The sequence below is a fragment of the Myotis daubentonii genome, chromosome 2, assembly GCF_963259705.1.
Source record: "Myotis daubentonii chromosome 2, mMyoDau2.1, whole genome shotgun sequence".
In the NCBI taxonomy this organism is placed as follows: Eukaryota; Metazoa; Chordata; class Mammalia; order Chiroptera; family Vespertilionidae; genus Myotis; species Myotis daubentonii.
Window position 1 is genome coordinate 50,259,535 of NC_081841.1, and position 13,341 is coordinate 50,272,875.

At 52.7% G+C, this 13,341-nt stretch overlaps 1 protein-coding gene across 2 annotated transcripts; it reads right to left on the reverse strand.

Annotated features, from left to right (window-relative positions):
• Nucleotide 1: 1 nt before the first annotated feature.
• MCRS1 (microspherule protein 1) lies at nt 2-9,921 on the reverse strand. 2 transcript variants are annotated; one of them, XM_059682786.1, is made up of 15 exons: nt 9,787-9,921; nt 8,534-8,653; nt 7,878-8,016; nt 7,380-7,518; nt 6,382-6,540; nt 6,126-6,235; nt 5,139-5,247; nt 4,651-4,789; nt 1,952-2,027; nt 1,582-1,610; nt 1,377-1,469; nt 1,177-1,259; nt 914-1,001; nt 551-678; nt 2-444 (listed from the first exon to the last, which is right to left on the reverse strand). In XM_059682786.1, the coding sequence occupies exons 2-15, from the start codon at nt 8,541-8,543 to the stop codon at nt 358-360; spliced, it is 1,389 nt and encodes a 462-aa protein (XP_059538769.1). In that variant the 5' UTR covers nt 8,544-8,653; nt 9,787-9,921; the 3' UTR covers nt 2-357. The 2 variants fall into 2 exon arrangements, with proteins under 2 accessions (XP_059538769.1, XP_059538770.1); XM_059682787.1 differs by lacking the exon at nt 9,787-9,921 and adding an exon at nt 9,579-9,603.
• Nucleotides 9,922-13,341: the final 3,420 nt, after the last annotated feature.

Consider the following 13,341-nt stretch of genomic DNA (forward strand, 5'->3'; position numbering starts at 1 on the left):
CTTTGGAACTCAGTGCTTTTTACTTACAAAAGAAAATACAGTAAAAGTCTGAAGCTAATCAGCTGGAGACACAGGGATTAGGAGTCCGGGGAGAGGGGAGGTGGTCTGCTGAGAGAAGGGGAGGGGCTCTGGCTCTAAGGGAGCTGCAGAGTCCCAGCCCCTAGGGGTTCCTGAGGGCCAGCCCTGTACCCTCTCTCCCCTGCCCCACCCCGGCAAAGGCTCAGATCAGTGGGCTGTCAGTTGGGTCTCTCGCTACCCACTGGTTTTTCCAGGAGCCCGAGTTCCCAGCTCTAGGTAGGGAGCTTGAATGGCAGGCAAAACTGAGGCCAGAAAGCCCATGGGTCCTGCCACCATGCCTCACTGTGGGGTGATCTTGGCAGCCTCAGCCCGGATAAGGGCAATGAGGTCCTGGTTGATGAGGAAGACGAATCGCAGGCTGGCAATCTATAGGCAGGAGAGAAGGGGGGCTGAGGACAGGTGGGCCCACATACTGGCTCACCACACCCCAGGCAGGTCTCAGTGTGGCCTCTCCACCTCCTTCCCAACTCACCTCCACCACGGAGTTATTGCTGAGGCGCCATTTGGAGCCACACAGCACCGGCCGTCCATCGATATAGATGGGCCGCCGGCCTTCATTGGCAATGAAGAAATCACCGTTGTTTTTCAGTTTGATGACACCTATGGAACAGAGAAGGAAAAGAGGATGGTGTGGTGGGGAAGACCAGGAAAGAGCCCAAAGCCCCCATGTACCCTCTCTGATTCTTGGGGGTGGGCTAGAAGGCACCCAGGACTCCCAAATTAGAGATCTTGAAATGCCAGCTCATCCATGAGAGTTTCCACAGAGACCAAGCCCCAAGGCTGCAGAGGGCAGTGAGAAACCAGGAGAGACATCCTCACTGCTTCCTGTTGGTACCTTGCTTCCGGGAGATCTTCCAAGCTGGACCCTCCAGAGACAGGTCCACGTCAATCTGGTTATCCTTGGTTGCCCTCCCCAGGGTGATCTGGGGAAATGAAGCAGGTGAGGGCTAGCAGCTGAGGATTGGGGGATGGGTCCACACAGGCCAGGGAAAGATGAGAAATGAGGGACCAGGCACAGAAAGGACATGAGGGGAAGACTGATGGAGAAGGGAAACAGGAGGGGGGAACGAGAATGGGATGGAGCGGGGCCTGCCTTACCTCTCTGGAGCGCATCAGGTACCGCACCATGCGGCCCCGTAGCACTGCCAGCGTCTGGTTGTCAAAGTCCGGAGAGCTCATGCCTGGGGAGGAGCAGCTCGTGTGGGGGAGAGCCCACCCTTTAGGGCTACAGGGCAGGGTCTACTGAGGGAAAGGAAGATGCACCTAGCCAGGCAATCCTGGTCCCCTGGCCTCCTCACCTGTGATGCTATCTACGAGCACCTGCCACTTATGCAATTCCTGTTCCAGCTGACGAATCTCTCGCTTCTGGCGCCGGTCAGCCACTGTCAGCTCTGGGGTGAGTTGGGGTGGTAAGGAGGGACACACCAAAGTCACTAGCACCCAGTCCGCTGTGTTCAGGCAGGAGCTTCCATCCCCTTACTGTCCCCACCAGAGCACACTCACCATGTTCCAGAACCTCATCTCGCATGTCCCTGGGAGGTGAGAAGAGAAGAATGAATGAGGTTCCACTTCCAGCTCACCTGCATCCCCATCAGGTACTCCTCGGCCCATTAGGACCTCCCTCAGCCAGTTAGCCCAGCGGCCCAGGAGGCTGCTTCTCTGGTCTCGGCCTAGCCTTCTCCTGGGGAGCCTGGAGGTGTAAGGTGCTGTGGGAGTGTGAGGGTTGAGCAGAGAGACCGGGTGCCAATCGCGACAACTGGAGCTTGAGGCTGCACCTGGGCTGAGCTCTGTTCTCTGCAGCAGGAGCGGTAGGGCCACGTACCTGAGCACTCTGCCCCAGGGGAACACCCTGCCTGTGGGCCCAGCCACTCACTTGAGCTTACTGTCATCGATCAGGTCCTCTGCATCGGAGAAGTTCAGCACCTGGTCCCCCTTGGGCAGCGGCTGCACTGAACAAAGGACGGAGGGAGGGTCAGCACCGAAGCTACTACTCAGCCTCCAGCTGCTGAGCAGACCACTGAGCTGAGGGGACACACTGTAAAGACTGAGCCTGTGGGGTCAACTTCCTGCTGAAATGAACAAAAGTTAATCCAACACAGGTAAGGAGTGCATGTCAGATTAGGCTGCTTGCTAATCTGGCACAAAGCCTGCCTGGGGTTAATGGAGGGCAGAGGGGCTTCTGCAAAGGGAAGGGAATTAACTTTGACCTTTCGTGTGGGCTTTTTGGTGTGTGAAGGGCTCTCACACAGCCTTGAACTAAGTAGAGAAGGCACTGCTCTTAGTTCCATTTTACAGATGAGGAAATGGACACAGGAGGGAAGGTTCATCTATGAGACTCTAGTTTAGGACAGAACCAAGATTCAAGCTCTGCTTTTCCAAACCAAAAAACCAAAGCATCACATGCTCCTGAACATTTTCTGCCGCCCTCAGCGAGGGGCTGAGGCACTAGCCCATTTAGAAAGGATGTGCTAGCAGGAGTTACCCGACCCTAACCAGTGTTTTTCAAACTGTGAGTCATACCGTGTTAATGAGTCGTGAAATTAGTTTCATTTTTTCCAAAAATGAGATGGAAAGAGGATAATATCAGAGCCCATTAGATATGTTCAGGATAAATATTGTTTCATGAAAGTTTCTCAGTTTTTTTTCTAGTCAAAAATGTGAAAGGGACCCGGGCCTCCAAAATCTGAGAACTGCTGCCTTAAGGCTGGCTCTTCCCACAATTGCGTCTGTCCAGCAGCCGCTCCCACTAGCTCGTGGCTGTGAAACTATCGGTTGAGGGGTTTGACAACACTGGGTGTCCTCACTCCCTGCCAAACGTTCCCTCCACCACCACACCGGCCTCCTTAGGTCAGACTGTGTGGGGAGATGGGTTGGGGTGGTCACTGCCACCAAGTCCCTCCCCCACCACAGCTGCCTGAAATTCCACCAACCGAATATTCAATTGACTTAACAACTAAGCAGTGTACATTCCCTGTTGCTAAGGACTCCTAGCTCTAAACAGCAAAGAGAAATCAAATACCCACATAAGAACTCTTGGAGAGAAAAATTAAACCTTTAAGTTAGCAAGTAAGTTTACACAAATAATTTTCAAAATAGTAACAAAGGAGCTAGTTATAATCGCAAAAATAACTTTATCCAGTCTCCATTCTCTCTGGGAATTCAGTGATATTTGGGCCGGAGGAAGCAGATTTGGATGCTGCAGGAATCAAGTGGGCTGCCTGCTGGGCACTAAATTCAGAGATCCCTAGGATCCTCTTGTAGGAACGTCTGTAAGTAGCCAGAGCTGCAGGCCCAGATGGCAAAGTGAAGGGCATGGCCAGAGTTTCCTTTTCACAACAATGTGAACAACAATGTAGCAGGCAACGGGCAGTAACGTTTAGGAAGAGCTGCGTGTGCTGCATTATGCAAGTCTGACGCTGAATCTCAAACCCAACTGAAGCGTTTCCTGCACTTTAATCAGACTGCTTTCCTGATCTGTCACTAGGAGTGAGAGTTTTACTGCTGAGGGAAGAGATGGAGCAGGGAGCATTCTGGCCCTTGGGGAAGAAGGACAAAAGGACCCCATGTGAAGTCCCAGTGGGGGTTCTGAATGGCCCCAAGGCAGCCTGGCAGCACTGACTGTTGGTGGGAGGAGAGGCAGTGAGTGAAAAGCGAAGAGAGGGAAGGGCATCATCTCTTGGATGGGAAGTGGGGAAGGGTGAGAGTGAGGGGGATGTTCACATTTTGCTCATACCTGAATCTTATTCATGAAGATTATATTAACGTATTATTTATCCTATATAATAAAAGCCCAATATGCTAAGTATCCTGTCATCTGGTTGGCTGGTCAACCAATCAAAGCGTAATACGCTAATGATATGCTAAGGCCGCTCAACCACTTGCTATGATGAGCACTGACCACCAAGGGGCAGTCGACCAGTCGAGCCAGTTTTGGCCCAACAGCAGAATGACCGGTCACTATGATGCGCACCGAACACCAGGGGGCAGACACTCAATGCCGGAGCTGCCCCCGGTGGTCAGTTCGCCTACTACAGGGGGAGCACTGCTCAGCCAGAAGCTGGGCTCACGGCTGCCAAGTGCAGTGGCAGTGGTGGGAGCCTCTCCCACCTCCGTGGCAGCGCTAAGGATGTCTGACTGCCAGCTTAGGCCCGCTCCCCATGGAGTGGGTTTAAGCTCCGTTAGTCGTTAGTTGGACATCCCTTGAGGGCTCCCGGACTGTAAGAGGGCACAGGCAAGGCTGAGGGACCCCCCAAGTGCATGAATTTCATGCACCGGGCCTCTAGTGTAATTATAAAATGCCAAAACGCAAACAAACAAAACCAGAAATGATAGACAACTGCCATCTAGACATTTTGCCCAGATTCCAAGCAATTTTGGCTGAAATTACCCTTGCCATGAAGCTGAAGACTGTTCTAGCTACTGTCCCTCCCTCTAGAAGGAAGTGGCTATTGCTGCAAAGAGAGGTGAACCAGACACTGGGAGCCACTGAGGAACTACAGGGCACGTGAAGGCAACTGTGCTCAGAATACTCACACACACAAACCCACTCTGCCAGTTCATGGGGCCAGTTACCTGTCTGGTCCTCCAGCAAGTAATACTGCTTCATGAGCTGCCAGTGGGCCTGCAGAGCCTTGGCAGTACGGGCCAGGTAGAAGGCATCAGGGTGTCTGTGCAGCAGGTCCTGGAAGGTCTCCAAGGTGGGCTGGCTGGTCTGAAGGGCAAGAAGCATGCTCTCTCTAGGCACCTAGGTTTTCTCACTCCTGCCTTTCCACCACACCCTTGCCCACCCCCAAGCCATTCCCACCAGGAGCCAGAAGCTATGGCTGTCCAGAGAGCCGGGATCGCCTCTTCTTGAGAACTAGGGTGTGTGGATCTGCACAAGCATGTCTCCAGGCAGTGGGGTCTCCCCACATCAGTTTTCTAGTTCAGCGGTCACCAACTGGTGGTCTGCGGACCACTGGTGGTCCATGAGGTCCGAAAGGTTGATGACCGCTGTTCTATTTAGTCCAGTTCCCACCCTGCCCAGCCCCTTCATCAACCTTATTAGCCCTCATCCTTACCGATCCCACTTTGCTGAGCAGCTGTTCCTCAGCCTTGCTGAACAGGGCCTTGCTCTGGATGGCGGCAATGGCCTCTGGGTGCAGCTGCCTCATGGCCTGGCAGGCCAGCCTAGGCAGGGAGGAGACAGGTCAGGACAGTGTTGAAGGGAGGGTGTTGAGCAATCTAAAGTTCCTATTTCCCCCAAAGCCTGCAGGTCTTTGAGATGCAGGACGAGAGGCCAGGCCCTCAGTAGGAAGAGCCCAAGGCTTAGCATGGTCTCATGGGTTTGTCCAAAGTATGAACAGGCAACTCAGGAAACCAAGTCCCTGTGTTGAACCCAGTGAAGAGATTCAAAGACACAGCCCGCTTGGGGCCAGTCCCGAAGAAGATCCTAAATCCAGCTGAGGCTCTCTAACCAAGACCTTTGTCCTTGGCCAAAGCTGCCACCCGTTAGCCACTGCCCAGCACTTCCTCTTTCTCACACTGAGCCCTGCCTGTTTCCTGGTATATCAGGACCATGGCTAAAGCTTAAGCAGTGCCAGCGGCTATGGAGTAGAAGACAGGTGTTAAGCATCCAAACAAATTTGGATGACATTAAATGAAGTAACTGAGGAGGAAGAGTGTGTGGTGCATGTGTGCACAGGTTGATTTGGAACTCGGGGTGCTAAAATTAGAAGGAATTGTGGGTGATCTGTGTGAAAAGGTTGGGAGGTGACTTGCCTCAAACCACAATGCACACAGTGGTGGAACCAGGGCTCCCCTCATTCATGTGGGTGTTTTCTCCTAGTCTATTTCCTTGACTTCTAGATCCCCTTGTTCCTGCTATCAAGCCAGAACTAGCAGGGTTGGCAGCAGGAAGAAGCTTCCCTCTAAAGCCTGAGGATGCAAGGGCCCAGGAGCCCTGCCTCCCGGACCCCCTCTTTGGGCCCTTATACAATTCTCTTGTTCCAGGGGCCAAATTCTGGTATCCCCATTCCTTCTCCCCTGCTGGAGCCAGCCCCACTCACTTGGAGATGACAGGATCGTAGAGCAGGGCGTACCAGCGCTCCTGGACTTCCCGAAGGGTGAAGCGGCAGCTGAACTTCACACCCAGGTGGACTGATGTCAGGTCATTGGTCTGCAAGGCCCCAGAGGGGTTTGCTTCAGCCTTACCGCTGGAAAGAAACCCTTCCCTTGCCACCCATAGGGCACTACTGGGCTAGTTGGGGGACAACTGGAGGCTGGGGGAGAAAGAGTGCCAGGAAAACTGGTGGGAAGCACTACCTGCAACACAGCGTTGATGAGCAGGAGGTCATCAGCAGGCTTCCAGCGGCCCAGATCCTTGGTCACCTGAAGTGGCTGTTTGCTCTTTTTTACTCGCTTGGTGATTCCAGGAGTGGGGGCTGGGCTGGGCGGCACAGGAGTGCTGGGGGCCTTGGACACCTGGGCAGAGGACAAGAACACAGTGAGCTCAAAGCCAGCATCAGGCCAAGGCCGGTTTGGCTCAGTGGATAGAGCGTCGGCCTGCGGACTGAAGGGTCCCAGGTTCGATTCCGGTCAAGGGCATGTGCCTGGGTTGCGGGCATGTCCCCAGTGGGAGATGTGCAGGAGGCAGCTGATCGATGTTTCTCTCTCATCAATGTTTCTAACTCTCTATCTCTCTCCCTTCCTCTCTGTAAAAAATCAATAAAATATATTTAAAAAAAAAAAAAAAAAAAGCCAGCATCAGGGCAGCTGGTCTTCAAGTGACAGCCCCAGCCCCACTCAGCAATAAGCAGCATAGGCAGGGAGCTAGTTTTCTAACACCCGTTCCTACCAGAGCACTTCTACATAGTCCTTGACCATATGGGGTCTTCTCTTTGCTGGTGGCACCCCCAACCCTAGAGTGGAGGGTGGGTAGAGAGGATACCAGGAAAACACTCTTACTAATACAGTGTCTGGGGCCAGAGCAATGCCACCTGGGGATTATTTTTACACCCAGCAATGCTGGGAACAGGCTGTCTGCTCCCAGAATAGATGCATGCTCCATGCCTCCCACACAGAATGTGATACAGGATGCATTGAAGGGGGGGGGGGGGGGGGAGATGTAGAATAAGAAAGAGGGAGTAGGAAGAGATAGGTTCCCAGGAGGGAGGCATCTGAGGTAGTCTGGTCCTCTCAGCATCCTCTGAAGAACTCTTGCCACGGACAGGTTATGGGGAAACCCTTGCCAGCTGACAAACTGTGGCCCTGGACCCCACCTTTACCCTCCCACCTCCTTGCCACGTCTTCCCATTCCTCACCTTCTTCTTCTCACTAGAGGAGGGTTCACTTCCAGAACAGCGCCCTGGTTCCACCCCACTGGCCCCCTTCGCCCGCGTAGAGGACTTGGCCAGGCTGCTCTCCACCAGCTCATCATCAAACTTCTTCCTCTTGATAAACCTGTGGAGAATCCTACCCAGTGAGTAATCCTGCCCCCTCCCCAACAACCACTTACATCATGCCTCCAGAACAGAGCAGGTTCCCAGCAGGGTGCTGACTGCTCCAGCTCAGTGGATGGGGCATGACACAGCTGTGCCCCACCCCTCTGAGGCAAACGAGTGCTGTACCACAAAGACTTCATGCCAAAGACCTGAGATCTCCCTCCCTTGCCCTCTGTCAGGGATTTAGTAGGGACAGGAAAAGCACGAGGTTCTGCCAATTGGGCCTCTAAGGGTTTCAGGTAGTCATTCCCAACAGGGATGAAGGCGTGCAGTGCCTAATGCCCCTGGTCAGTCCCTGGCCATCCGAATCCTTACTACCTGGAGGAGCTTCTCCGTTTAGGGATGGTGCCCAAGGCCTGTGAGGAGGCTCGCTTCTGCCCTGCCAGTGACTCTTCATCCTCTGAGCGGCTGGCAGTGCCTGATGCCATCAGGGATGAATCTAGTAGCCCCTGAGAATCTAGAAAAAGAGAAGTGGTGAACTCAGACCTCCTAAGTTCCTAGCAGAGCCCTGAGCCTCTGCTCATAGGTCTTCTCAGCCCTCCCCTTCCTCTGCCAGCCCTCTCAGCCCTCCCCTGCTTCCTTGACACTTGAGGTTTTAAGGTGGGAATTCCTTGGCCATCCAGATCCCATCTGGGCTCAGACCTGGCCCAGACCTTCCACGCTGGGCAGTTTTCCCGCTGCCACGTGTCATGTTGTGTAGCACGTGGTGCTCAGGTCAGACTGGTGGTGACGACACACCGGGCTCTGGGCATAATTGTTCCCTCTGCCATCAAAATGCAGCCATGCCAAAGAGCAGCAGCTCAAGAGCAAGTTGGTCAATTGTGGCCTCTGCCGAGAGGTATGTGAGTGGTGCTGGCCCCGGGGTAGGTGGCAATGCCCAGCCAGGGCGGAAAGACACATGTGCCAGGCACAGGGTGGACTCAGCAGATGCTTGGTGCCCAAACATTTGGGGAGCTGGCCCGGCCTCATACTACCTTTGTCCATCCTCTTACAGTCCCAAAGCCACCGGTTCCAAACCACAGGGCTAGGAGGAAGGGTCCCACAGGCTCATCCAAGGATTCTGACCAGGTGAGCTTAGAGGCTGAGAGGAGATTCTGCAAAGGAGAAATGAGGCTCCATGAGGCTCAGGATTCCAACTGGCCAGCCTCACCGCCTTATACTGCAACAGGTCCCCCAGGTCCCATAAGCTAGGGAAGACACAAGGAGAAGAAAGACAAAAGTCTCTATTTCGCCAATATGACCCTGATAAATCAGTAGCCTTTTGGAAGCCACTGACATCTTTGAGAACATGATAAAAGCTATGGATTCCAGAAAAATGTACAAACACATACTATTTAGGGGGTTCACGGACCCCACTAATTCTACTCACAGCCCCTAGGTTAATGGCCTTGATATAAACTAGCAGAAAACAACAGCTGGCCACTCAGCTCCACGGCACCACCCCTTTCCCTCCTGGGCCAAAGAAGGGAAAAGGATAGAATTCCAACCAGTCCACCTCTTTTCTCCCCCCATTTGCATATCTAGCTGAAGATTTGGTGGGTGGTATCTCGGGGAAACTGAAAAATACAGTTTGGAAACTGCCCGAATATCAACCGCCACCCGGGGGGCGGAGAGGCTCTTCAACGCGGCCGAACTCGGGTGCTGGGAACTCGAGGGGGCGCGCCGCCTGCGGGTCCCGCTCCTCCTGCCCAGGCTGTTCTTCCGGCCCCGCCCCCAGGTGAGCTCGCCCCACGGAACACGGCTGGGAATCCTGCCACCTGGGGAGAGGGCGAAGGGCCCCGATCCCACGCCCGACTGAGGCAGGGTCTGCGCCCCCTTCCCTCCCTCGGTTCATTCTCCCTCGAGTGCACAGCAAGGTGGGGGTTGGTCCAGGTCAGTTTCAGGAGCTCGGGATAGCAGTGGTGGTGAAACTCAAAAGCAACACCGAGAGAACCCCGATGCTCTCGCGTCCTCGGTTTGAGCCCCACGGACTAGTGGCGGGGAAGCGGGGGGCTAACACCGGGCCAATTCTCACCCCACCTTCAGTAAGCCACCTTTACGCATGCGTAACGTCTCGGACCAGACGCTGGCCCGGCCCACGCATGCGCAGATTACCGGGGCGCTACCGGGGCGGGGCCCTAAACCGGGGGCAGAAGGGGGGGTCGTCCCTGGAGGCACTCTGTGAAATTCTATTTGACGCCCCCCCAACTCCGCTCACAACCCTCAGAAGAGAACCGCGAGGTCTCACCATTCCTAGGCTGCCAGCTCCAACAATTTCTCCGCCGCGACGGCAGCAGCCGCAGGGCCAAAGCCAGTTTCCGTGAGGTACATCCACTTCCGGGTCTACGAACCAGGAACTTGACAATCCCTTCCGGTTCTCCCGGAGCACTGGCGTGAAGGGGGCGTGGCCATGGCTGCGGAGGTTACAGTTTTGAACAGGTGAAATCAAAGGCTTTCCCAATAGGGAAACATCAGGGATTATAGGCACCCGAGAGGTTACCCGGCTGAGGGGAGCGATTAAAGGGAGATGCGAGACTTGGGGCAGGATAGGCTGAGGGGCGAGACCGGGCGGGGCGAGGTGGGGCGACGCTGGGAGGGGCGGCCGGACAGTGGGGTAGGCGGAGGCCGCGCGCGGACTAGGTTACCGAATTCGCTCGAAGAATAGGAGTCTTTGATAGTTTCCCAGGACCAGTATGCACTGGTTGGTTCGACCATAGGTTTTCGAGAAACTATTCTGTGTCAGACCCTATTCTGTCAGGCCCTGTGCTAGTCACGTGACGTTGAGGCGCTCGCCAGAGAGGTGGCGTCCCAAAGGGGCAGGGAGGTTGATGTCTATGCTGTGGAACGGATGGGCCGCTGGGAGAGGCGCCGAGAGGAGGAGCGGTGCTCAGTTGGTCTTCAGCCCAATGCCACCTGGACTGCTAGAGGCATTGTGGGTCCCCGGAGGTAGGAGAGAAGGCCAATGGAAGCACCTTCAGAGGGGAGTGCCTGCAGGGAATCTTGGGATGAGAGAACAAGCCTGTAGGAAAAGTTGGGAGGTGTAAGGGCTGCCCCGGGAAACCAGAAAAACTGTCCTCTAAAAGAGGATTTCTCTTAGTTTTATGTTTCCTTGGAGTGCACAAAAGAGTAGTAGCTCACTCACCTGGACATTGCCGGGGAATTAAGTATCAGATGGAGGGCTGGCCCTTCTAGCCCCGGCAGTGTATGATAGCCCCCTGCTTCAAAAGTGCCCACTTCATTTACTGTCCTGTGATTATGCTTAATGAATATTAACCTATTTAATCTCCCCTGGAAGGTTGTGTTTCCTGATATAAGGTCTGATGGACCATCTAGATATAGTATCTATATTCGATGAGAGTTATCAGGGAGGTCTCTAAGCAGGTGACAACTGAGCTGTGATTTGATAGTTGATAAGGAACTAGTAATGCAAAGAGCTGGGATAAGATGACCTGGTCAGAGGGGCAAGCATAGCTCCAAGCAGAAAAGAGTTTGGTGAATTTGAGGAACAGGAAAGAGTCCAGCGTGGCTAGAGCAGGATGATAAAGAAAAAGAGTGAAGGAGAAGAGAACCAAGAGGTCATCAGGAGAAGGTCACATTAGCCCTTGTAGTTCATGGAGTGAACTTTGGCCTTTATGCTTAATGCACTGGAAAGCTCTTAAAGGATTGCAAGCAAAGGCATCCATCCTGTGATACTTAATTTTTAAAATGAGCCCTCTGGCTGCTTGTGGGGATTGGATTGGAGGAGTCAAAAGAGGAAGCACAGAGGTGAGATAAGAGGCTTTTGCAGCAATCCAGGTGAGAGGTAAACCCAGATGGTTTAGCTGGGTTGTGGTCGCAGTGAAGATGGACAGAAATAGTGACTTCAGTATATATTTTGGAGGCAGAACCACAAAGACTTGCCTATGGATTAGGTATGGGATATGAGGGAAAGAGAAGAATCAAGGATGAGACCTAGGGGGAGGGAGAGTGGGTAGGAATAGATCAACCAAAGAACTTGTATGCATATATGCATAATCCATGCACACAGACAATAGGTGGTGAAGGCCTGGGGTTGGGGGCAGGGAAGGTTAGAAGAGGTCAATGGGGGCAAAGGGGGGACATATGTAATACTTTCAACACTAAAGACTTAAAAAGAAAATAAAAGAAAGAGACCGAGATTTTTGGCCTGAGAAACAGTGATGCTAGCACCTTCCCTTTAGAATATGTTCAGAAACTGGTCCTATTGCACCAACTTCTCATATCCTGATCCAAGTCTCCTAGATCCATCATCTCTCACCTGGACTATTGCAAGAGCTCCATAACTAAGTCTTCCAGCTTTCATCTTTACTGCCACTCTTTCAATTTCTTCACAGCAGTTAGGCTGTTCCTATTAAAATGTAAATCCACTCATGTCAAGCCTCTTCAAAATCCTCCATCTTCTGCCTTGGCCGGTGTAGGTAGTTGGTTGAGTGTTGTCTGTGCACCGAGAGGTCACCAGTTCGATTCCAAGTCAGGGCACATGTCCAGGTTGTGGGCTTGATCCCCCATAGGAGACATGCAAGAGGCAGCCAATCAATGTTTCTCTCCCCACCTCTCTCTAAAATCAATAAAAACATTTTAAAAAGAAAAAATTCTCCATCTTCCTTGGAATAAAAATGCATGGTCTAATCCCTTTTCCCTCACTGACCTCATCTTCTGCTCCTCTCACTTGCCCTTTTTAAACTTTTAGTCTGTATCCCCTGCACTGTTTACCCTTTCCATGCTTTGTTTTTCTCCTTAGCCCTCTAATGTATGATGTATTTTACTTATTTTTTTCTCTTATTGTATGTCCGTTGGCAATAGAATATAAGCTCTATGAGGGCAGAGATTTTTGTCTCTTTTGTTCAGTGCTATAGTAGGGGCTTAATAAATGTTGTTTTTTAAATTTTATTTATTTGAGAGCAAGGAAGGGAGAGAGAAATATCTATTTGTTGTTCTACTTATTTATGCATTCATTGGTTGCTTTTCTTGTTGCTGTTTTGTTTTTAATTCTCACCTGAGGATATTTTTTCCATTCAATTTTTAGAGAGAGTGGAAGTGAGGGAGCAGAGAGAGAGAATCATCTATGTGAGAGAGACACATTCATTGGTTGTCTCCCAAATACTTCCAGATCTGGGCCAGGGATCAAACCTGCAACTCAGGTACATGCCCTTGACCAGAAATCGAACCTGTGACCCGTTGGTCTGAGGGCTGACACTCTAACCACTGAGCAAAACCACTCAGGGACATTGGTTGCTTCTTGTATTTGCCCTGACTGAAGATCAAACCCACAACTTTTACGTATTGAGACAATGCTCTAACCAATTGAGCTACTCCGCCATGGCTTTAAATATTTGTTGAATAAGTATCTATATATATAAAAGCCTAAGCCAGTGGTCGGCAAACTGCGGCTCGCGAGCCATGTGTGGCTCTTTGGCCCCTTGAGTGTGGCTCTTCCACAAAATACCGACTTCTGCACTTGGGCCAAAGAGCCGCATGTGGCTCCCGAGCGCGGTTTGCCGACCACTGGCCTAAGCGACCAGCCGCCCATCCGGCCAGTAGCTATGACATGCACTGACCAGCAGGGGCAGATGCTCAATGCAGGAGCTGCTGGGCTGCGGTGACTTGGCAGCTGCTGTTCTTGGATGGCATACCCGGAACCAGAGAGGAGGGAGCCCAGTTCTGGTGCAGCACCCGAGAACTGCCCTCTTGAAATCCTGGACCCCTGAGGGGATGTTGGAGATCCTGTTTTGGCCCACAGGCCAGGCCAAGGGACCCTACCGGTGCACAAATTTGTACACCAGGC

Excerpts from the sequence above, each read along its gene's own strand:
- MCRS1 (XM_059682786.1), bottom strand. Across the intron at positions 4,790-5,138 it reads TGCTCAGCAAAGTGGGATCG|ACCAGCCAGCCCACCTTGGA; the intron begins GTAAGGATGAGG and ends CTTGCCCTTCAG. Across the intron at positions 1,470-1,581 it reads AGATGAGGTTCTGGAACATG|AGCTGACAGTGGCTGACCGG; the intron begins GTGAGTGTGCTC and ends AACTCACCCCAG.